This window comes from Primulina tabacum, chromosome 7, assembly GCF_025594145.1.
Source record: "Primulina tabacum isolate GXHZ01 chromosome 7, ASM2559414v2, whole genome shotgun sequence".
NCBI classification, from domain to species: Eukaryota; Viridiplantae; Streptophyta; class Magnoliopsida; order Lamiales; family Gesneriaceae; genus Primulina; species Primulina tabacum.
The window spans coordinates 41,393,521-41,410,177 of record NC_134556.1 but is presented as its reverse complement, the minus strand read 5'-3'; the positions used below and the strand labels follow the sequence as shown (position 1 = coordinate 41,410,177).

Below are 16,657 nucleotides of genomic sequence, written 5' to 3'. Positions count from 1 at the left end.
CTATGAATCTCGCACAAATTTTTGCCATAAAACTTTGAAGGATCACAAATAAAACTTTTTCCTTTTTAACTGAAAAGCTTGTTTCGTGAAAATCCATAGATACGAAAAACCAAAAAAAAAATTAAAAAATTGTCTACTCTTGTCCAACTCCGCTGGCGATCGGTAGCCCAAACCCCAAAGTACCACCATTCAATGGACAATCGGTAACCCAAAGGCGAAGGCACATATCGTTGCCCAAGGATGTCGAGATTTCTTGATTATGTGTTTCCCTGTAAAGTGTTATCATTACATGATATTTCTAGAGAGTATACTTCTCGAGTGATATAATACCTTCCTAAAGAATGATTCAAGAGTTTCAAAATTTGGTGACTGGAACCAAAATGAAGCAAAGCCTTGGAACAATGAATTCATCACTGAAATGATCAAATTCTACCAAATCCCAATTAAGTCCACTGCACTTAAAAAAGTTACTTCAAACACACCGATATTAATATACATCCTCTTAGTCTCAAATTGAATGCATGAGTTCATCATCCCAGACTAAGTCCATTCACATCCAACATGGTAAATGGGATGATAACTGTTTTCCCAGATGGTCCCAAAAATTTATCATGCCTAGCTTTCCCACTGAAATAGTAGTTCACGCAGAAGCTAAGTACCAATAAAACGTTTCTTGAATAAGTGGTGCCTCTTTGCCGGATCCTTAGGCTTGCTCTTTGATTGCCCATGTAGCTTTTTCTGCCCGGTACTGCAAGACAATCAACAAACAAACGTGGACATTGATTACATTACAGTGGGCAGGGAAAGCCACAAAAGAAGTATCATTTCTCAAAATTTTATTAGAAGTATCCATAGCAGGTGATGAATCCTTACTCATATTCCATGTAAACCATTCCACTAGCTCCAGACATGGCACTCATGGACCCGACTGAGCGACGAGCTTTTTCAAGAGCAATGCCATCTGCATCTTCTTCTAGTTGCTCTAAACCGACTAGATCATCCCCAGCACTTAGCACCTATTTTGTGAAAAATAAAGTCATTAGTACTCTTTGAGTAAAACTAGAAATGGGATAATATTTCAAGCCACAAAACAAGGACACAAATAAAGAAGACCTTGCCAAGAAGTGCTAGCTGATCATCAAGATAATGGTAATTCAACTCGGGTCCTGAGTCTGAGGGTGGTAAGCTCGTGATAACCTGGAAAAGACAGTTGAACATTCAAAAACATGACTAGAATGCAATTCAAACATTTATTTGTAAATAAATGTAACATTTTCAAGATTCGAGTATATGGACTTGAAGGGATAATATAGTCGGCTCATTATAATGTAAGAAAGCAAGTGCATAAACTCGTTATAATGTCAGAAAGTGAAAGTGCATAAACTTTTGAAACTGCTATGTACCTTAAAACTATAACCTTGATCAACCAAAAACTGCTGTCTTTTGGTTGAGTAATACATCTCCTGCATTAAAATAAATCAATAATGCTATTTCTGGTCAACTGCAGGGGGAAAAAGAGCAAGCAAATCTTGTAAATGGGAAGGAAAAGACTATCATACCTGAGTGTCTGTAGATACAAGTGAATAGAAAAATGCATTGTACTCTTCCTTGCCTCCCACCACCCTATCTTGAGGCTTACCCTATTAAATCGATAAATTAAGACAAGAAGAGAAACTCAGGCCAAGGGAAATACGCAAACAGAGGTAAATGTGAATAAGAACAAACTCACACTGAATAACAAATTTCTCATATCCATGGAATAAAGGCGACCAGCAAAAACAACAATGAATCAAATATTGGAAGATCGCAGATACACTGACTTAAAGAGTGGTCAAATTACTTTAAATAGCGTACATCTTATGGTTCTCTATGCAGTAAAGAAAGGAAAGGATTCTTGAGGATCTTGTGTCAAATATTAATCTGACCTCCAAAATCTAAAAGCTGCAACTTCTTATACGACAAATTTTTTAAGAGAATAAAATCCATAACTTCTTTAAAGTATTGATTTAGTTATGCATGACATGCAAGCAAAGGCAATATTCTTTCTGAATAACGAGATAACATATTTAATCCCTATCCAAAAATTTCTTTGAAAGGTGACACTGACAGCCTCGTAGAAGCAGAGGTGCTAATAACCACTTAAACAACCAGAAAGTAATATGCTGCCATAACTAATCAGTTAATGTCAGTCTAAAATGTAAAAACAATGCGAATACAGGGACCAGGCTATACTTGGTATATGAAAAACGAGAAACCATTTTTCGAATGCAAATAACTGTAAAAATGGTATAGATTTGAATGGTCTATAAGTTTTAAACCTACATCAGTTCTTCATAGTGAGCATGCATACCAGGAAAAGCTTACCTTCGCCCTGAGAATACGCCCAAGTCGTTGAGCCTCTTGACGCCTCGAACCAGCATGTGATGAAATCTGAATGATCACGTTTGCCTCAGGAATATCTATGGAATTATCACCCACCTAGTAGCAAAGAGACATCAGTTAAATTATTCCATCATCCAAAATTCACAGGACAAAGGAACAGAAAATCCAGATACAAAAACAAGGGCATTGAAATGAATATAAACAATTTTATAAAACAAATGACGAATAGACATCATGAGTCATGCCTGAAGTAAAGATGTTTGCTTGTGAACATAATGCACGCATTTTGACATCACATCGGTAATCAAATTAGCAATTTTATGAAACAAAATGATAAACAGACATCATCAGTCATGCCTGAAGTAAAGCTGCTTGCCTGTGAACATAGTCCACATATTTTGATATCACAACATTTATTCACATAGTAATAGCGTTTGACAATAAAAATGGCTTTGTGAAACTTATGCATCATATGAGCGGGCAAGAAAGTTCAGGTGAAGATTTGTATATAAGGCACATTCCTCATTAGCGACAATAGATATTTCAAATGCATAACGAATAAAAGACTAATCACACGTCCTAATTGACTTGCTTCTAAACAAAACTCACTTCTAAAAACATCTTGTATGAGTCCAGGAAAGCACATAGTGATGCATCACCACATGCTACATAGTTGCCATAGACGAATTCGAGAACATTAGGAAAACGATAGTCTCTTCATATTGCTCTACCAAGAGGGTGTCAACACTTGGGCGGTAATGTGCATACATACCTTCGAGAGGAAAATGGTGTTCACGTCCCGACTGGTTTTAAACGCTTCAAGAATTTTAGTTCTTTCAGCGTGGCTGCGAATCACACCACCCAATTATTATGGCACAATATTGTGACAGCATAAGCATGTCAAATAAAGGCACACCTTGTTGCACCAAAAATCATTGGTTTTTGAAGCTTTATTGCATATTCTTGCAGAGCAAAAAGATTATCTGCAAAAACTATTATCTTATCACCCCGCTGCTGCTCGTGGAAACGGATAAGGAACTCACAAGCTCTGAATTTATTAGGATTCATCACATATAGAGCCTGAAAGATGCAATGAAAAACGTGTTGGAAAAACACAGCACATGTGGAATTTCAATTTTTCTGTAAACAGATATTCGTTAAAATAACCTTTACGAAACTCAAGCAAAAAAGAAAACGATCATTCTCAATCATAAGTGGTTGGAAAAATATTCCATTAATTAAAGAAACATGGAACTATTTCATAGCAGGGGCACTGAAGACCAATGTCTCATTAAAAGGGGCACTGAAAGTATTTTGATCAATGATCGGTGTTTTTGCTCTGAAAACATTTAGTTACGGTAACCTAGCTTGTCTTTGACACGCAGAATACCACTTAACATTAATTCAACAGTACTGGATTCTAGAAAAATCATAGTTGAATACTCCTTGAGTAAATCCAATCCAAGACATTAAAAAAAACATCATTCTGATTCCAACATGCCTGTTTCTTCTTCGAATTCTCTTTCTTTAGATACTCAGCAAAAAACTCCTTTGTCATTGGACACCAGACTTCTGCGCACTGAACATTTGCAATGAACCCTCCTTTCACTAAATCCAACCAATTAGCCTCATATAATTTTGGACCAATAAGGAAGTTCAAATCAGTAATCCTCTCATCTTCTCTCACAAGTGTGGCTGCATATATAATGACAACAATTTGACTCATCATTCACTGGTAACAAGTATACATGGATGACTACAGATTCATTTATATAAATGTGGCGCGAACATACCAGTAAGACCCAATTTGCAGTGAGATTTTGTGATACTGATAACCTTCCGGAACATGTGAGCGGGGACTACGTGCACCTGGAATTTAAAGAAAATAAATGTGTGCATCATCAAAGAATGTAAACAAACTAATCCATTAACAAACCTCATCCATGAGAAGCAATCCCCATTCCCGGTTTCTTATTTCTTCGAGGATCTTCTCAGCTTCTTCAGATCGTTTGCCATTAAATGCAATCATATTATATGTTGTCACCACCACCCCAGCATTGCCACGAAATCTCTCTTTGCTGTCAGATGTGAAACGACATATTTGTTCCTCTGAAATAGTCGACCATAATTTAAACTGGACAGCCCACTGATCAACAGACACCGCATTTGTAGCCAAACAAAGACAACTCTTTCTTATCCTGCTGGCAGCAGAAACACCAACCAAAGACTTTCCTGCACCACACGGTAGCACAATGATAGCAGAGCGGGCCCTGCCTGAAATAAGAAAAATAATGAAGTACTGATTCATAAATTTTTCTCTGAAATGTTGATTCTATTAGCCAGTATAACAGAGTGACAGAATAAAAATGAGAGTTCACACTTCCAAGACATCTAATTACTTTATATGATTATTTTCATATGCATGTAAATTTGCATGTTCAAAATGTTCATAGAAGATATTGCCAGACTTGTGCCTAAGCTCAAGGCTCGGCAAATCCAGCCTTTGCATCTCAACACAAATGTGTGTGTGTGTGTGTGTGTGTGTATGTATATATGTAAAATAACCACATGAATATGAAAGTAGGATGCTTTACCATTTCCAAACATTTTACTAAGACTTTTTTCTTGATAAGGTCGTGGTTGCGCATGGGGCTTCAATTCAACCTCCAGATCAGGATTGACCTGCAATATCCACGACGATCAGTGGAATCACCAAGCACACCTAATGTTGATAAGTAAAACTACTCATATCATGATCTCCGATACACAACTTTCCAATTCTGGGAAGGAAATAAGGGCCACTCACAGTGTCATTTCTAAAGTCATACTCTTCCAACATGGGATAATTTAGAGCATTCGGCAAACACCGTTGCTTTACATTTTCAACCTGTCAACGGAAAACTAGTTAATTCCATGCAATCCATTGCAAAATGATTGAATACTTTTTATGCTGAATAGAATACATTGTAACCTAGCTGAAATGGCATCAAAATAATATAATTTTAAAACATTCGAATTCCCACCAGGCTAGGTAAATATACCTAGAAAAACATAAACGAAATCAGATTGTGTTATCGTCTCAAATTTGTAAGAGATCTAAGCTGTAGCCAGCTCATTGAAACAATTTCCTGCAAAGTAGTTGGTTCAAAACATGCATAGGCATATGTACTGTATGTCCATGAAAACAATGTTAATAACTTGATTAGACTGTGTAAAATTGTAGATCATACAGATGTTTATCTAAGTAAGTAGTTAAAAATCAATATATTTAGCATGGAGAAACTCCAAATGGCATTTTGCTTTGAATATTTAATGATGGATAAAAGCAAATTGAATTGTCATATCTGGTTCAATGTTGAAGCATCCCAGCTAAAAGAACATTAATAAATATTAAAAACAAGACACTTAAGGTCTGCAGTTTGACTTCCCTATTACAGTTCATCTTAAAGAGATGCAAAGACCAACCTGAGCAGGATCAATTTCAAATGAATGAGTTTCTTTTTCTTCAGCTGCAGCTGCCAACTCCACTTCATTTAGCAACTCATTGTGCCCACCTTCTATTTCACCAGTAGATTTTCCTATTGTAAACCCATCACTTCCTTGAACTCCCTAACGTAACAGCAAATTATGCACCAAAAATAGAAAAGCTATATGAGCTTACATACAAAATTGGCCAAGCAGTAACAGGCATTAACCTTCCAGAGGCAAGTACCTAAGCACACACCTCAACAGAAATCCTTGCTCGTCCTATAACCTCATCCATCAACAATTTTTTCAATACCTGAAAATTATTGATAGCAATAAAAAAATATATAATATCAAAATCATAAGCTTCATTTTAACAGAAGAATGGGTAGAGTAGAACATCTTACCTCTGGAAATGGTGACTCAACAAAATATTTATTCTTCTTGAGCACAAGCTTCACTTTTCCATAATTAGCAGTGGAACTGTGAATAAAATCAATCATGTCTTTTGGAAGCTTGGTCTTTGATAATTTATTTAGAACAGAAATAACAGTCTCTGTTTCAAGTCCAACTGACACCGCGGCATACAGGGAATGTGGAGTCAAGTTGTACTCATGCATTGATTCTGGCCTGTTGAGTAAAACAAGCATCAAAACAACTGCAATAAAATTTTAAACCACCGAAAGGAAATCCCAGGCACATGCACACAAGTGTAATAACTAAAAAATAAGTACCTATGAAAAGATGTTAGCTCACACTATGGAGATTGTGTATAGGTCCAAATTCCAATAACAGAATAGGTTTGAGTTCATTGCCCCAATTACAAATTTTCTCAAACCATACTACTACTACTACTATGAATAACATATTTTGTTAAGTCCTGCAGATCAAACAGAGTCATATAGGATAAAAAAGTTAGGCATACAATTTTGCAATGTACTTGAGCCATATTGCATTTCAGGCTAATAAACACAATGCAAGTTAACAAATGGATGATAGTGGTAGGATGTTAAATGATTAGTTAAGGGCAAAAAGAAACTGGAAGCATATATTAGAACACAAAAAAGTATAGTAGCAATCAATCAACAATCAAAACTTCCTTGGTGCACCCTTAGAACTAAAGTGTGCCAATTTACCTGCAAACTGGTTCAGCAATGGCAATAAGAAAATCATAGGCCTGTTTATACAGTGGAGAGAAAGTCTCCAAGAAAATGCGACCATCGGCACAAGCCCACAATGGCCGATTTTCATGATCAGGTTTAAGTTCCAATTTTGAAAAATCTCTCTTTTTCCCTTCACCTGAAAGACAAATTAAACAAATTGATCAACTGAGCCCCTGACAAACGCATCACCACCATATAAGTTGGGGAAAATTTATGTCACAATCTGTAAATTAGCGCCAATACCATCTCGAAGATCCTCGTCAATATCTTCATGGAAATGAGAATTATCTTCATCAACGCCTATATTCCTATGGTCCTCCTTCAATATAAATAAACAACATAAAACGCATAAATTCCACAACATTTCAGTTTAAAAAGGTCAGGGAAATAACATACAAAAAGAATTGGAAAGGAAAAATTCTATGAACCTTGGAGTACTTGATTTTTTTGATGGGTCGACCTTTATCGCCTGGAATTCAAACGGTATTCAAGTCAAATTGAGTATCGAGACTTTTAAAACATTTCCATTCAGTATCAGTCTACAATTACTGCCTGTGTGCTCGTGAAAATATGAATTAATTCAAATCTAATTCGGACAATCAGTTCTTGCAATAGAAGTACCATTTCCCATTTCGCACAATTTGAGATTCACTGTGTTCTTCTTGGCGGATGACCGAATATATCAATAGGAGAAACGAACCGCCTGAGAGATATTTAAAAAAAGACCCCTTAATGGTACATTATTTACGAGTAATGCTGGAAAAAATTTAAAATTATAAGAAAATAATAATAATTTATTTAATAGAAAAAGGAAAAAAAAGAATTATTTTATTTTATCATATTAAAAAAATTCCATCAAAATTGACAATTCTATTTAGAGATGTAAACGAACCAAACCGTTTGTGAGCTATTCGAAGCTCGATTCGATAAAGCTCGTTTGAGCTCGTTTAATGAGGCTCGTTAAGATAAACAAACCAAACTCAAGCTTTACAGTATTCGGCTCGTTAAATTCACGAGTAATTTTTTAGATGAAAAAATAATAGTTTTGATATTTAATTTATTCATTTTGTATATTATTTATTAAATATATAAAAAAATCTATTAAATTTATTTATTATAATAAATTTACAAATTTTAATAAAAATAATATAATTTTTAAATATATAATTTATTTTTTAATTAATTTAATGAAAATTCAAATGTATAATTCATATTTATTAAGCTTGTTTAGACTTGATAAAGGTTTGAATAAATTCGTGAGCCATGTATATATTCGTTAAACAAAGCTCCACCTCGACTCGATTACAAGGAAGCTCGAGTAGACTCTACTACGTCCCTAATTCTATTCTACCCGCGGCTTCACCTCCATTGTCTTGATTTTTACGTTTTCCTTTTCTTGATTTGATTTTAATTATTGGCGGCCGGATCCCCTCTTTCTCCTTCTACTGGTCTGCACACGGCGGAGCGGAGTTCTGCAAATTGAGGAGCGATGAGCGGGCACAATTCGAAGTACTTCTCCACCACCAAAAAGGGTGAAATCCCCGAGCTCAAAGAAGAACTCAATTCTCAGTACAAGGTACCTGTTTCTCCCGTTCACTCTTTATGTTTTGAAGGGTGTTTTCAATTTGCGCGTTGATGAATCTGCGGGTATCTTCGTGGATGTAGTGTGAATTAGAGTCGGATCCAACTTCTTTTTTTTTTTTGTCTAATTGACGAGAAATGCTGTTTAGAGTTATCGTTATTATGTCTGATTTATGGGGTCTTATCTTCTTTTCATGCCATTGCGTAATCTTGTGGGTAAAATCGTGGACTTTTATTTGTTGACATGGGAATCTATTTGACTGGGTGGATATTCATTGAATAATTGATTTGATCGTGTGAGGTGTGCCATTTTTTACACGTGCACTTTGTGAATTCAGGACAAGAGGAAAGATGCAGTTAAGAAGGTTATTGCTGCAATGACAGTGGGGAAGGACGTATCATCCCTCTTTACGGATGTTGTGAATTGTATGCAAACTGAAAATTTGGAGCTTAAAAAGCTTGTATATTTGTATCTCATCAATTATGCAAAGAGCCAGCCTGATCTTGCTATATTAGCAGTGAATACGTTTGTTAAGGTAAACAGTTGTGTTTATTTGCATGAGCTCTGGGATATTCATAGTTTGAATGCATAGGGTCAACATATGAGTCCCAATTGTTACTTTACTGGTCGAGATATGTATTTGGAAATCTGCGATGTACAAATTCAATTAATTGTTGCCGTTTTATTGTAATAAATGCATTTTGTGCCTTTTATTCACTGGAAAGAAATTTATCCGTTGGAGGTCCTCAGATAAATATGAAAAGGACGAGGGAGAGTCCTTATCTTTCATGTGGAAACTAAGTCGTACACTCGTATTCGCTGACAATGAAAGTGCTTTCGCCCCTCTGTTTTCTTATGCTAACAATCTTTGATCATCTGATTTCCGCACTCCACCCGACAATAATAGTTAGTTTTCGTTTGCATGATTGAAGAGGGTGGGACTGTAGTGAATAAATGGGAGTTGTTGTGCTAGTTAAGGTTGTGTATGAAATAGAACTTTGGTAGGCACCTTAAAATATTTGCATATGTTGTATTGAAGAAATAATGACAAGCTGGTGGCTGTTAAGTCATGTATGGGGTAAATAATATCTTAACTATCCTTTCCTAGGAACAGGCATATTTGTAAAATGTTGTACAAGTGTTGTTCTGATGAATGACTAAGGCTTCTAAAACAATTTGTAAATGGCTGTAGTTACGGGAAAGTTTCCTGTTATCATGTTTTTCAGGATTCCCAAGACCCAAATCCCTTGATCCGTGCTTTGGCTGTGAGGACAATGGGATGCATTCGTGTTGATAAAATTACAGAGTATTTATGTGATCCCTTGCAGCGATGCCTCAAGGTTTACCAATTTTTCTTATGCAATATACGCTTCATATTATTTCATTTTACTATGACATGAGTGAAATGTGGTGAGTGATGAATGAACTAAGCTGTGCCGTTTTTTCTTCTCTCTTCATATCAGGATGATGACCCATATGTTCGCAAGACGGCAGCTATATGTGTTGCTAAACTTTATGACATAAATGCAGAGTTGGTGGAGGATAGAGGTTTCCTAGATGCTCTGAAGGATTTAATTTCGGACAACAATCCCATGGTTGTCGCAAATGCTGTTGCTGCACTTGCTGAAATTCAAGAGAACAGTAGCAGACCCATCTTTGAAATCACTAGTAACACGCTCTCAAAGCTTCTTACTGCTCTGAATGAATGCACCGAGTGAGTAAAAACCGCATGACTGGTTCACAGTTATTCGGAGGAAAACTCAAATTCGTGTTTCACATTGTCCACCTGTTATGCACATAAGTAATCCATATGTTTAGTTTTATACACTTGTTCTAAGTTGGCATTGAATCACATCTGGTGTAGATTTGCTAATTTCTACGCTTCCCTTTGTCAATGGGAGTTATGAAGTTATGGCTTTCTCTTCTTCGTTACCATCAGTTGACCAGATTTGTCAAAAAATAGAAGAATGTTGGTGAATTTTCCAAGTCAAGGTTTTCTTTTCATTTCTTTTTCCTGATGTGTGGTAGCAACTGGTAATATTTAGTAGTACTGAGACGAGAGAAGTGTAAGGTGTTTGGACTATTCATCATTATAAAAAGTTGAACTTATTGCTTAGCATAGGACTGATATTTTTTGGAACATTTATAGCCTGCTCTGTTTGATTTGTCAAAAGATGCAGCCTATTTTTTCATGCTCTATAATGTTGTGATAATAAAATTCCACCTTCAGGTGGGGTCAAGTTTTTATTTTGGACGCTCTTTCCAAGTATAAGGCAGCTGATGCTCGTGAAGCCGAAAATATAGTGGAGCGAGTTACGCCGCGATTACAACATGCTAATTGTGCAGTTGTTCTTTCAGCTGTCAAGGTTATGGTCATTTGTGATTTGCCTCTACTATGTAGAATTCTTGGAACGAGTTTAACTTTGTTTAGTTGTTTATCAGCGTCTTTTTTTCCTTTACTTGTTTACCTTTTCCATTCGTCACTGTCGTGACTATCAAAGCTCATTACCTATGATGTAACATTGTGGAACAATATTGCAGATGATCCTTTTACAGATGGAACTAATTACCAGCACTGATGTAGTCCGGAATCTTTGCAAGAAGATGGCCCCTCCTCTTGTGACATTGCTGTCTGCAGAGCCCGAGATTCAATATGTTGCTTTGCGAAACATAAACCTTATTGTGCAAAAGAGACCCACAATTCTTGCCCATGAAATCAAGGTAGTTCTACATGATGTCTTATGCACAGTTGAATTAGGATTAAAGACTCAAACATGTAGTTGAATCTACAAATGCTTGCGCTGCCTTTGCCATTTAGGTGTTCTTTTGCAAGTACAACGATCCAATTTATGTGAAGATGGAAAAGTTGGAAATCATGATAAAGCTTGCATCAGATAGAAATATAGACCAAGTAAGTTGACTTTGGTGCAGTAGATTGCATATCTTACCTTGTGTTTGAATTGATTTTGTTCCGTTATGATTCTTTCTACACTTGTGCTTGCAGGTTTTATTGGAGTTCAAAGAGTATGCTACAGAAGTAGATGTAGATTTTGTCAGAAAAGCTGTTCGTGCCATTGGACGATGTGCAATCAAGTTAGAGAGAGCAGCTGAACGGTGTATCAGCGTGTTGCTTGAGTTGATCAAGATCAAAGTAAACTATGTTGTTCAAGAAGCTATCATAGTGATTAAGGATATCTTTAGGAGATACCCTAACACGTATGTCAATGTTGCTATCTTTGAGTGTGGTAATTAGTGTCTGACTTGTTCTAATATGTTTTGTCTTTCTGAACTTAAATAAACTTGTTCTCTGTCTCAGTTATGAGTCCATCATTGCTACACTTTGTGAGAACTTGGACACCTTGGACGAGCCAGAAGCAAAGGTACTTTGAGGGATGAGATCGTGTGGCCTCTATTCAAAATGTTTCTTTCTGGCCATTTTGAGCTTATTTTCCTCCATATTTCTTTACAGGCATCAATGATTTGGATCATTGGTGAATATGCTGAGAGAATTGATAACGCTGATGAGCTCTTGGAGAGCTTTTTGGAAACATTTCCTGAGGAACCTCCTCAAGTTCAGTTACAGCTGTTGACAGCGACTGTCAAACTTTTCCTCAAGAAGCCAACTGAAGGCCCACAACAGATGATCCAGGTTTCCGTTTTAGATATTCTTATCTCATTCATCATATTTAACTTGTATATGTCGTTCTTGATTGACCCAATCATCTGTCATTCATTTGAACATCGTTTCCATGGCTGCATGCAACAGTTGTTCGCAAGGTTTCATGTTTTATAAAAACTTTTAGAATTTCGATATTGCAAGTAAAGATTTTAGCCCCTTAATGAAGATATAAATAGATCTGGCCAAACTCTTGTTTTCAGCATGTTTTGTCTTGGAAGCGGTTGCTTTCTTTAATGGGAGAAAGAGGCCCATATATTTTGTTTTATCATCCTCAGTATAAGCCTTAGAAACAACACCTGAAGGTGCAAGGTTGGAGTTCTGTGCCACCTCTCTGCATGTAGGTCCAGGCTTGATGCTGCTGCTGCTGCTGCATCTTGCACCTGGGTGTACTCCTCGTGTGCCTTTAACATGCATGTTTGCGCAGTTTTTATTACCTCTTATTAAAAAATATGTGTTTGTGACGAGTTAAAAGTATTTTCTTAATTTAGTTTTCCATGTAATGATTGGAGGTTATTCAAAATTTCCAATATTCAAACTTAGTTTTGAATCAAGATTTTTCGTCATTATTTTTAAATGCATGTTTAGAATGTGGCTTTCATAATAATCTTGTGAACAGGTTGTTTTGAATAATGCCACAGTCGAAACCGACAACCCAGATCTTAGAGATCGTGCTTACATATATTGGCGACTCCTCTCAACCGATCCTGAGGTAACCATGCTTTTTATAAAAATTGTAAGATGCTGCTTTATTGCTTAATGATGTTCCGTTTTCTCACTCATTTGGGTGTTTATGTACTTACTTTTTGTTAAGAATTTGTATCTGATTTTCACCGCGTGTTACACCTGGAAAATTTGAAGAAATAAAAGAAAAAGAAATTCTTTTCTGGTGTTCGGATGTACTGGGGTTGATGTGGTGCATTTGTTTAATTGAGCATTGCTGGTGCCAGCTTGGGTCTAGGTGTTTTTGGTTGTGTGGGCCTTGAGTTTACCGTGATGGGAATGTGGACAAATTGGCCATTTGGTTGGTTTTCAAGCTTACAACTCAGGTTGTACTTGCTGTCTTGGTAGTGCGTGGTTTTTCAGCTTTTATAGTTAATAGATCCCAAGTCTTTCCAGTATTTGTCTTAGCTTCTCACCCCATTTAGGCAAGGGAACCTTTTTTGTTTGCATCTCTCTCTCTATAGTTTATTAATAACGACTTTTGAAAATTTCAGGCAGCAAAGGATGTCGTCTTAGCTGAAAAGCCTGTGATAAGTGATGATTCAAATCAACTCGACCCTTCTCTCCTGGATGAGCTTCTTGCTAACATTGCTACATTGTCCTCTGTCTACCATAAGCCGCCTGATGCATTTGTAACACGTGTGAAAACCATCCAGAAAACTGAGGAAGAGGATTATCCCGATGGAAGCGAAGGAGGGTATTCTGAATCATCTGCTCAAGCTGCTGATGCAGGTGCTTCATCGCCAGCTGCCACAGGTAATGCTCAGAATGCAGCTGGACGGCAACCAGCTGCTGCACAAGCCGCTCCTGTGGCCATACCCGATTTACTTGATCTGATTGGCTTAGATAATAACAACAGTGCATCAGAGGATCAGCCTACAACCATTTCTGGGTATGTTTGTTGTAATTCAGTTGTGGTTACAATGCGTTTTATTTTCTTATTTAAACATGTTTAACCAGAACATTCATCAACTGGAACTTTTTGAGTTGCAGACCTCCTTTACCAGTTCTATTACCTGCACCTACTGGTCAAGGTCTACAAATCCGTGCCCAGCTGATCCGGAAAGATGGCCAAATATTTTACAGCATGTTATTTGAGAACAATTCACAGATTCCACTTGATGGGTTCATGATTCAGTTCAACAAGAACACTTTCGGTCTGGCTGCAGCTGGACCGCTTCAGGTATGTATCATTAACAATTTGCTAGGATGTTGGCTTTTACCCTTTGTTTCTGGCTAATATCCTTTTTCAATCAGCTTCCTCAATTGCTACCTGGGACATCAGCAAGCACTCTTCTACCTATGGTTTTGTTCCAGAACGTTTCTCCTGGTCCACCGAGTACACTTCTGCAGGTTGCTTTGAAAAATAATCAGCAACCTGTATGGTATTTTAATGACAGCATTCCTATGCCTGTATTTTTTGCTGAAGATGGGAAAATGGAGCGATCAGCATTTCTCGAGGTACAAAACTTTTCCCATAGCTAATTTGTTAGGGTGATGAGGTAATTCATTTATTGAATCCTTATGTGCTTTATTCTGCTTTTGAGACACCTGAACATAGTATATATGCTGCCAAACATTTAGCATCATTCACCACGATACTACCATTAGAGATCATCTGTATGTTGATAACCTCACGGGCGAACATACAAAACCATTATTTGGCTCACTGCTCCTGAAGTTGCGCAGAAGGAGCCACCCTGCTACTGTGGTAGCTTTTGAAGAAAGTTAGCTGTCAAATATAATTGATAGATAGATGCATGTTCGGAATGGATTGTGGTTGAATATATGTTGATTTGCAAGCAACTAGAAAACCAACCGATGCATGGATTCATAAATACATATACACGACATGAACTATTTAGCGATATGTTTCTGGAAATTGATTTTGCACCTCTATGCATTGCAGACATGGAAATCTTTACCTGATTCTAATGAAATCTCCAAGGACTTCCCAGCAATTGTGGTGAATAGTTTTGAAGCAATCATAGACCGGTTGGCTGCATCCAACATGTTTTTTATTGCAAAGCGCAAGCACACAAATCAAGAAGTTTTGTATCTATCTGCCAAGATTCCTCGAGGGATCCCTTTCTTGATCGAACTTACGGCAGCCATCCTTATCCCTGGCCTTAAATGTGCGGTAAAAACACCAAGCCCTGAAATGGCCCCGCTTTTCTTCGAATCCATAGAAGCTCTCCTCCAGCATTAATATGATTGTATCCTTTATCTTGATCCGAGTTCCTCCGCTATCCACCGTGTTCTGGTTTTTCATGTGGGTTGTGTTACGGCTTCACATTTTTTGAACACCAAAGTTGGAGTACTTGCTTCGCTTGGCATAATTTCATATCTATCGACGACCTTTTTAGTTAGCTATGTTTTGTATCTGATGTTTGAATATGTTGATGATTTGAAAGGGGTAAGATCGTAAATTTCTTGTAGATATCATTTTGTTTGTTTTAATAAGTTTGGGATATTCATTTTGGAAATCAATGCTTCCTGAAACAAACTTTACTAGAAATTTGAAAAATTATCTTATTTTCAGTATATATATTTTGTGCGCTCGTGGAAAGTCATATATCTTAAAATTTAAAGAAATGAAACAATTTCTCAAATGTTTTTTATGAAAAGTCTAAAAGTTATAATTATAAACTCTTCTAAAAAATATTAATAGCACATTTATCACATTTTACAAATGCCTTCATCCTGTTATGTCATAAAATCTTGAATATCAAAATGGATCAATATTTCAGCTCGACCCGTAAAAAAAATTCGAGCTCGATTTTTGCCAAACTCAGCAGATAAAAATAAAATCACAATCTGAGTTTAAATTCTTAAAACATTTTGAAAAATAATAAAAATGTGAAAAAGTAGGGATATTTTCTAGGAAAATGGGACAACTTTAGTAATGGTGTCGAAAGAAAGCCTGTGCACTTTGAAATTTTCCATGCGACCTCCATTGCATGAAATTGGCTTCCTAAGTAGAATCCAAAACGAAGTAATATATTATATGTTTTTTTGGCATTCTTAAATAATAATTATTTTTTTGAAATATTCATTGAAAATTGAATTGGAGAATATGATTAATGCTCGATTATATTCTAAAAATAAACATTTTTATTACAGATATAATATATATCGTTTTAGAATACATTGAATTGTTTATATCAAATTACTAAAACTCGATATATTAATGGTTTGTCTGTGATACAGAAAAAACAATCTCTGGGGGTGTAGCGTAGTCACCTTGATTTGGCCTACCATTTGTATAAAGAAATTAGCATGACAATGAAAAACTTCAAACGGAAATTTGTCTTAAAAAAGGACCATTGCCAAATGTCAACCCAACTTGAAACAATTAAATTTCCATCAGACCAAATTCCAAATGCAGATTGACACTTCGGATTCAGACCAACACATCATTCTCATCCGTCAACTTTCTTCATCAAAAGTTTCTACATAGTTAGACTTTTTTTTTGAACTTTTTTTAGAAGTTGAAAGATTTCGTTTAAATTTTATAGGTTTCGTGTGTTATTTACTGATTAATATAATAAAATTATAGTAATTACCAAAGCCTCTTTTTACGCTTAATAATTAATTTCATGTTAAAGTTTGAAGTTGTTTGATGATTTTTTAATTATTATTTTATGTACACTATGATTAATAAAT

General features: G+C 36.2%; 2 protein-coding genes across 2 annotated transcripts; one reads left to right on the top strand and one right to left on the bottom strand.

Moving 5' to 3' along the window:
• Window positions 1–416: 416 nt before the first annotated feature.
• Window positions 417–7,737, bottom strand: LOC142552219 (general transcription and DNA repair factor IIH helicase/translocase subunit XPB1). The gene is made up of 20 exons (XM_075661916.1): window positions 7,632–7,737; window positions 7,439–7,479; window positions 7,254–7,329; window positions 6,984–7,146; window positions 6,255–6,477; window positions 6,107–6,163; window positions 5,848–5,991; window positions 5,189–5,269; window positions 4,977–5,064; window positions 4,319–4,656; window positions 4,176–4,251; window positions 3,884–4,077; window positions 3,299–3,462; window positions 3,155–3,227; window positions 2,365–2,478; window positions 1,560–1,640; window positions 1,404–1,463; window positions 1,114–1,197; window positions 874–1,016; window positions 417–748 (listed from the first exon to the last, which is right to left on the bottom strand). Exons 1-20 carry the CDS (start codon window positions 7,639–7,641, stop codon window positions 652–654), a joined length of 2,307 nt encoding a protein of 768 aa, XP_075518031.1. The 5' UTR covers window positions 7,642–7,737; the 3' UTR covers window positions 417–651.
• Window positions 7,738–8,331: 594 nt separating this feature from the next.
• Window positions 8,332–15,433, top strand: LOC142552218 (beta-adaptin-like protein C). Its single transcript, XM_075661915.1, has 15 exons — window positions 8,332–8,586; window positions 8,930–9,127; window positions 9,819–9,932; window positions 10,056–10,306; window positions 10,823–10,958; window positions 11,134–11,313; window positions 11,411–11,503; window positions 11,597–11,808; window positions 11,909–11,972; window positions 12,062–12,241; window positions 12,888–12,980; window positions 13,486–13,883; window positions 13,985–14,174; window positions 14,249–14,452; window positions 14,901–15,433. Exons 1-15 carry the CDS (start codon window positions 8,500–8,502, stop codon window positions 15,198–15,200), a joined length of 2,700 nt encoding a protein of 899 aa, XP_075518030.1. The 5' UTR covers window positions 8,332–8,499; the 3' UTR covers window positions 15,201–15,433.
• The last annotated feature ends 1,224 nt before the right edge of the window (window positions 15,434–16,657 follow it).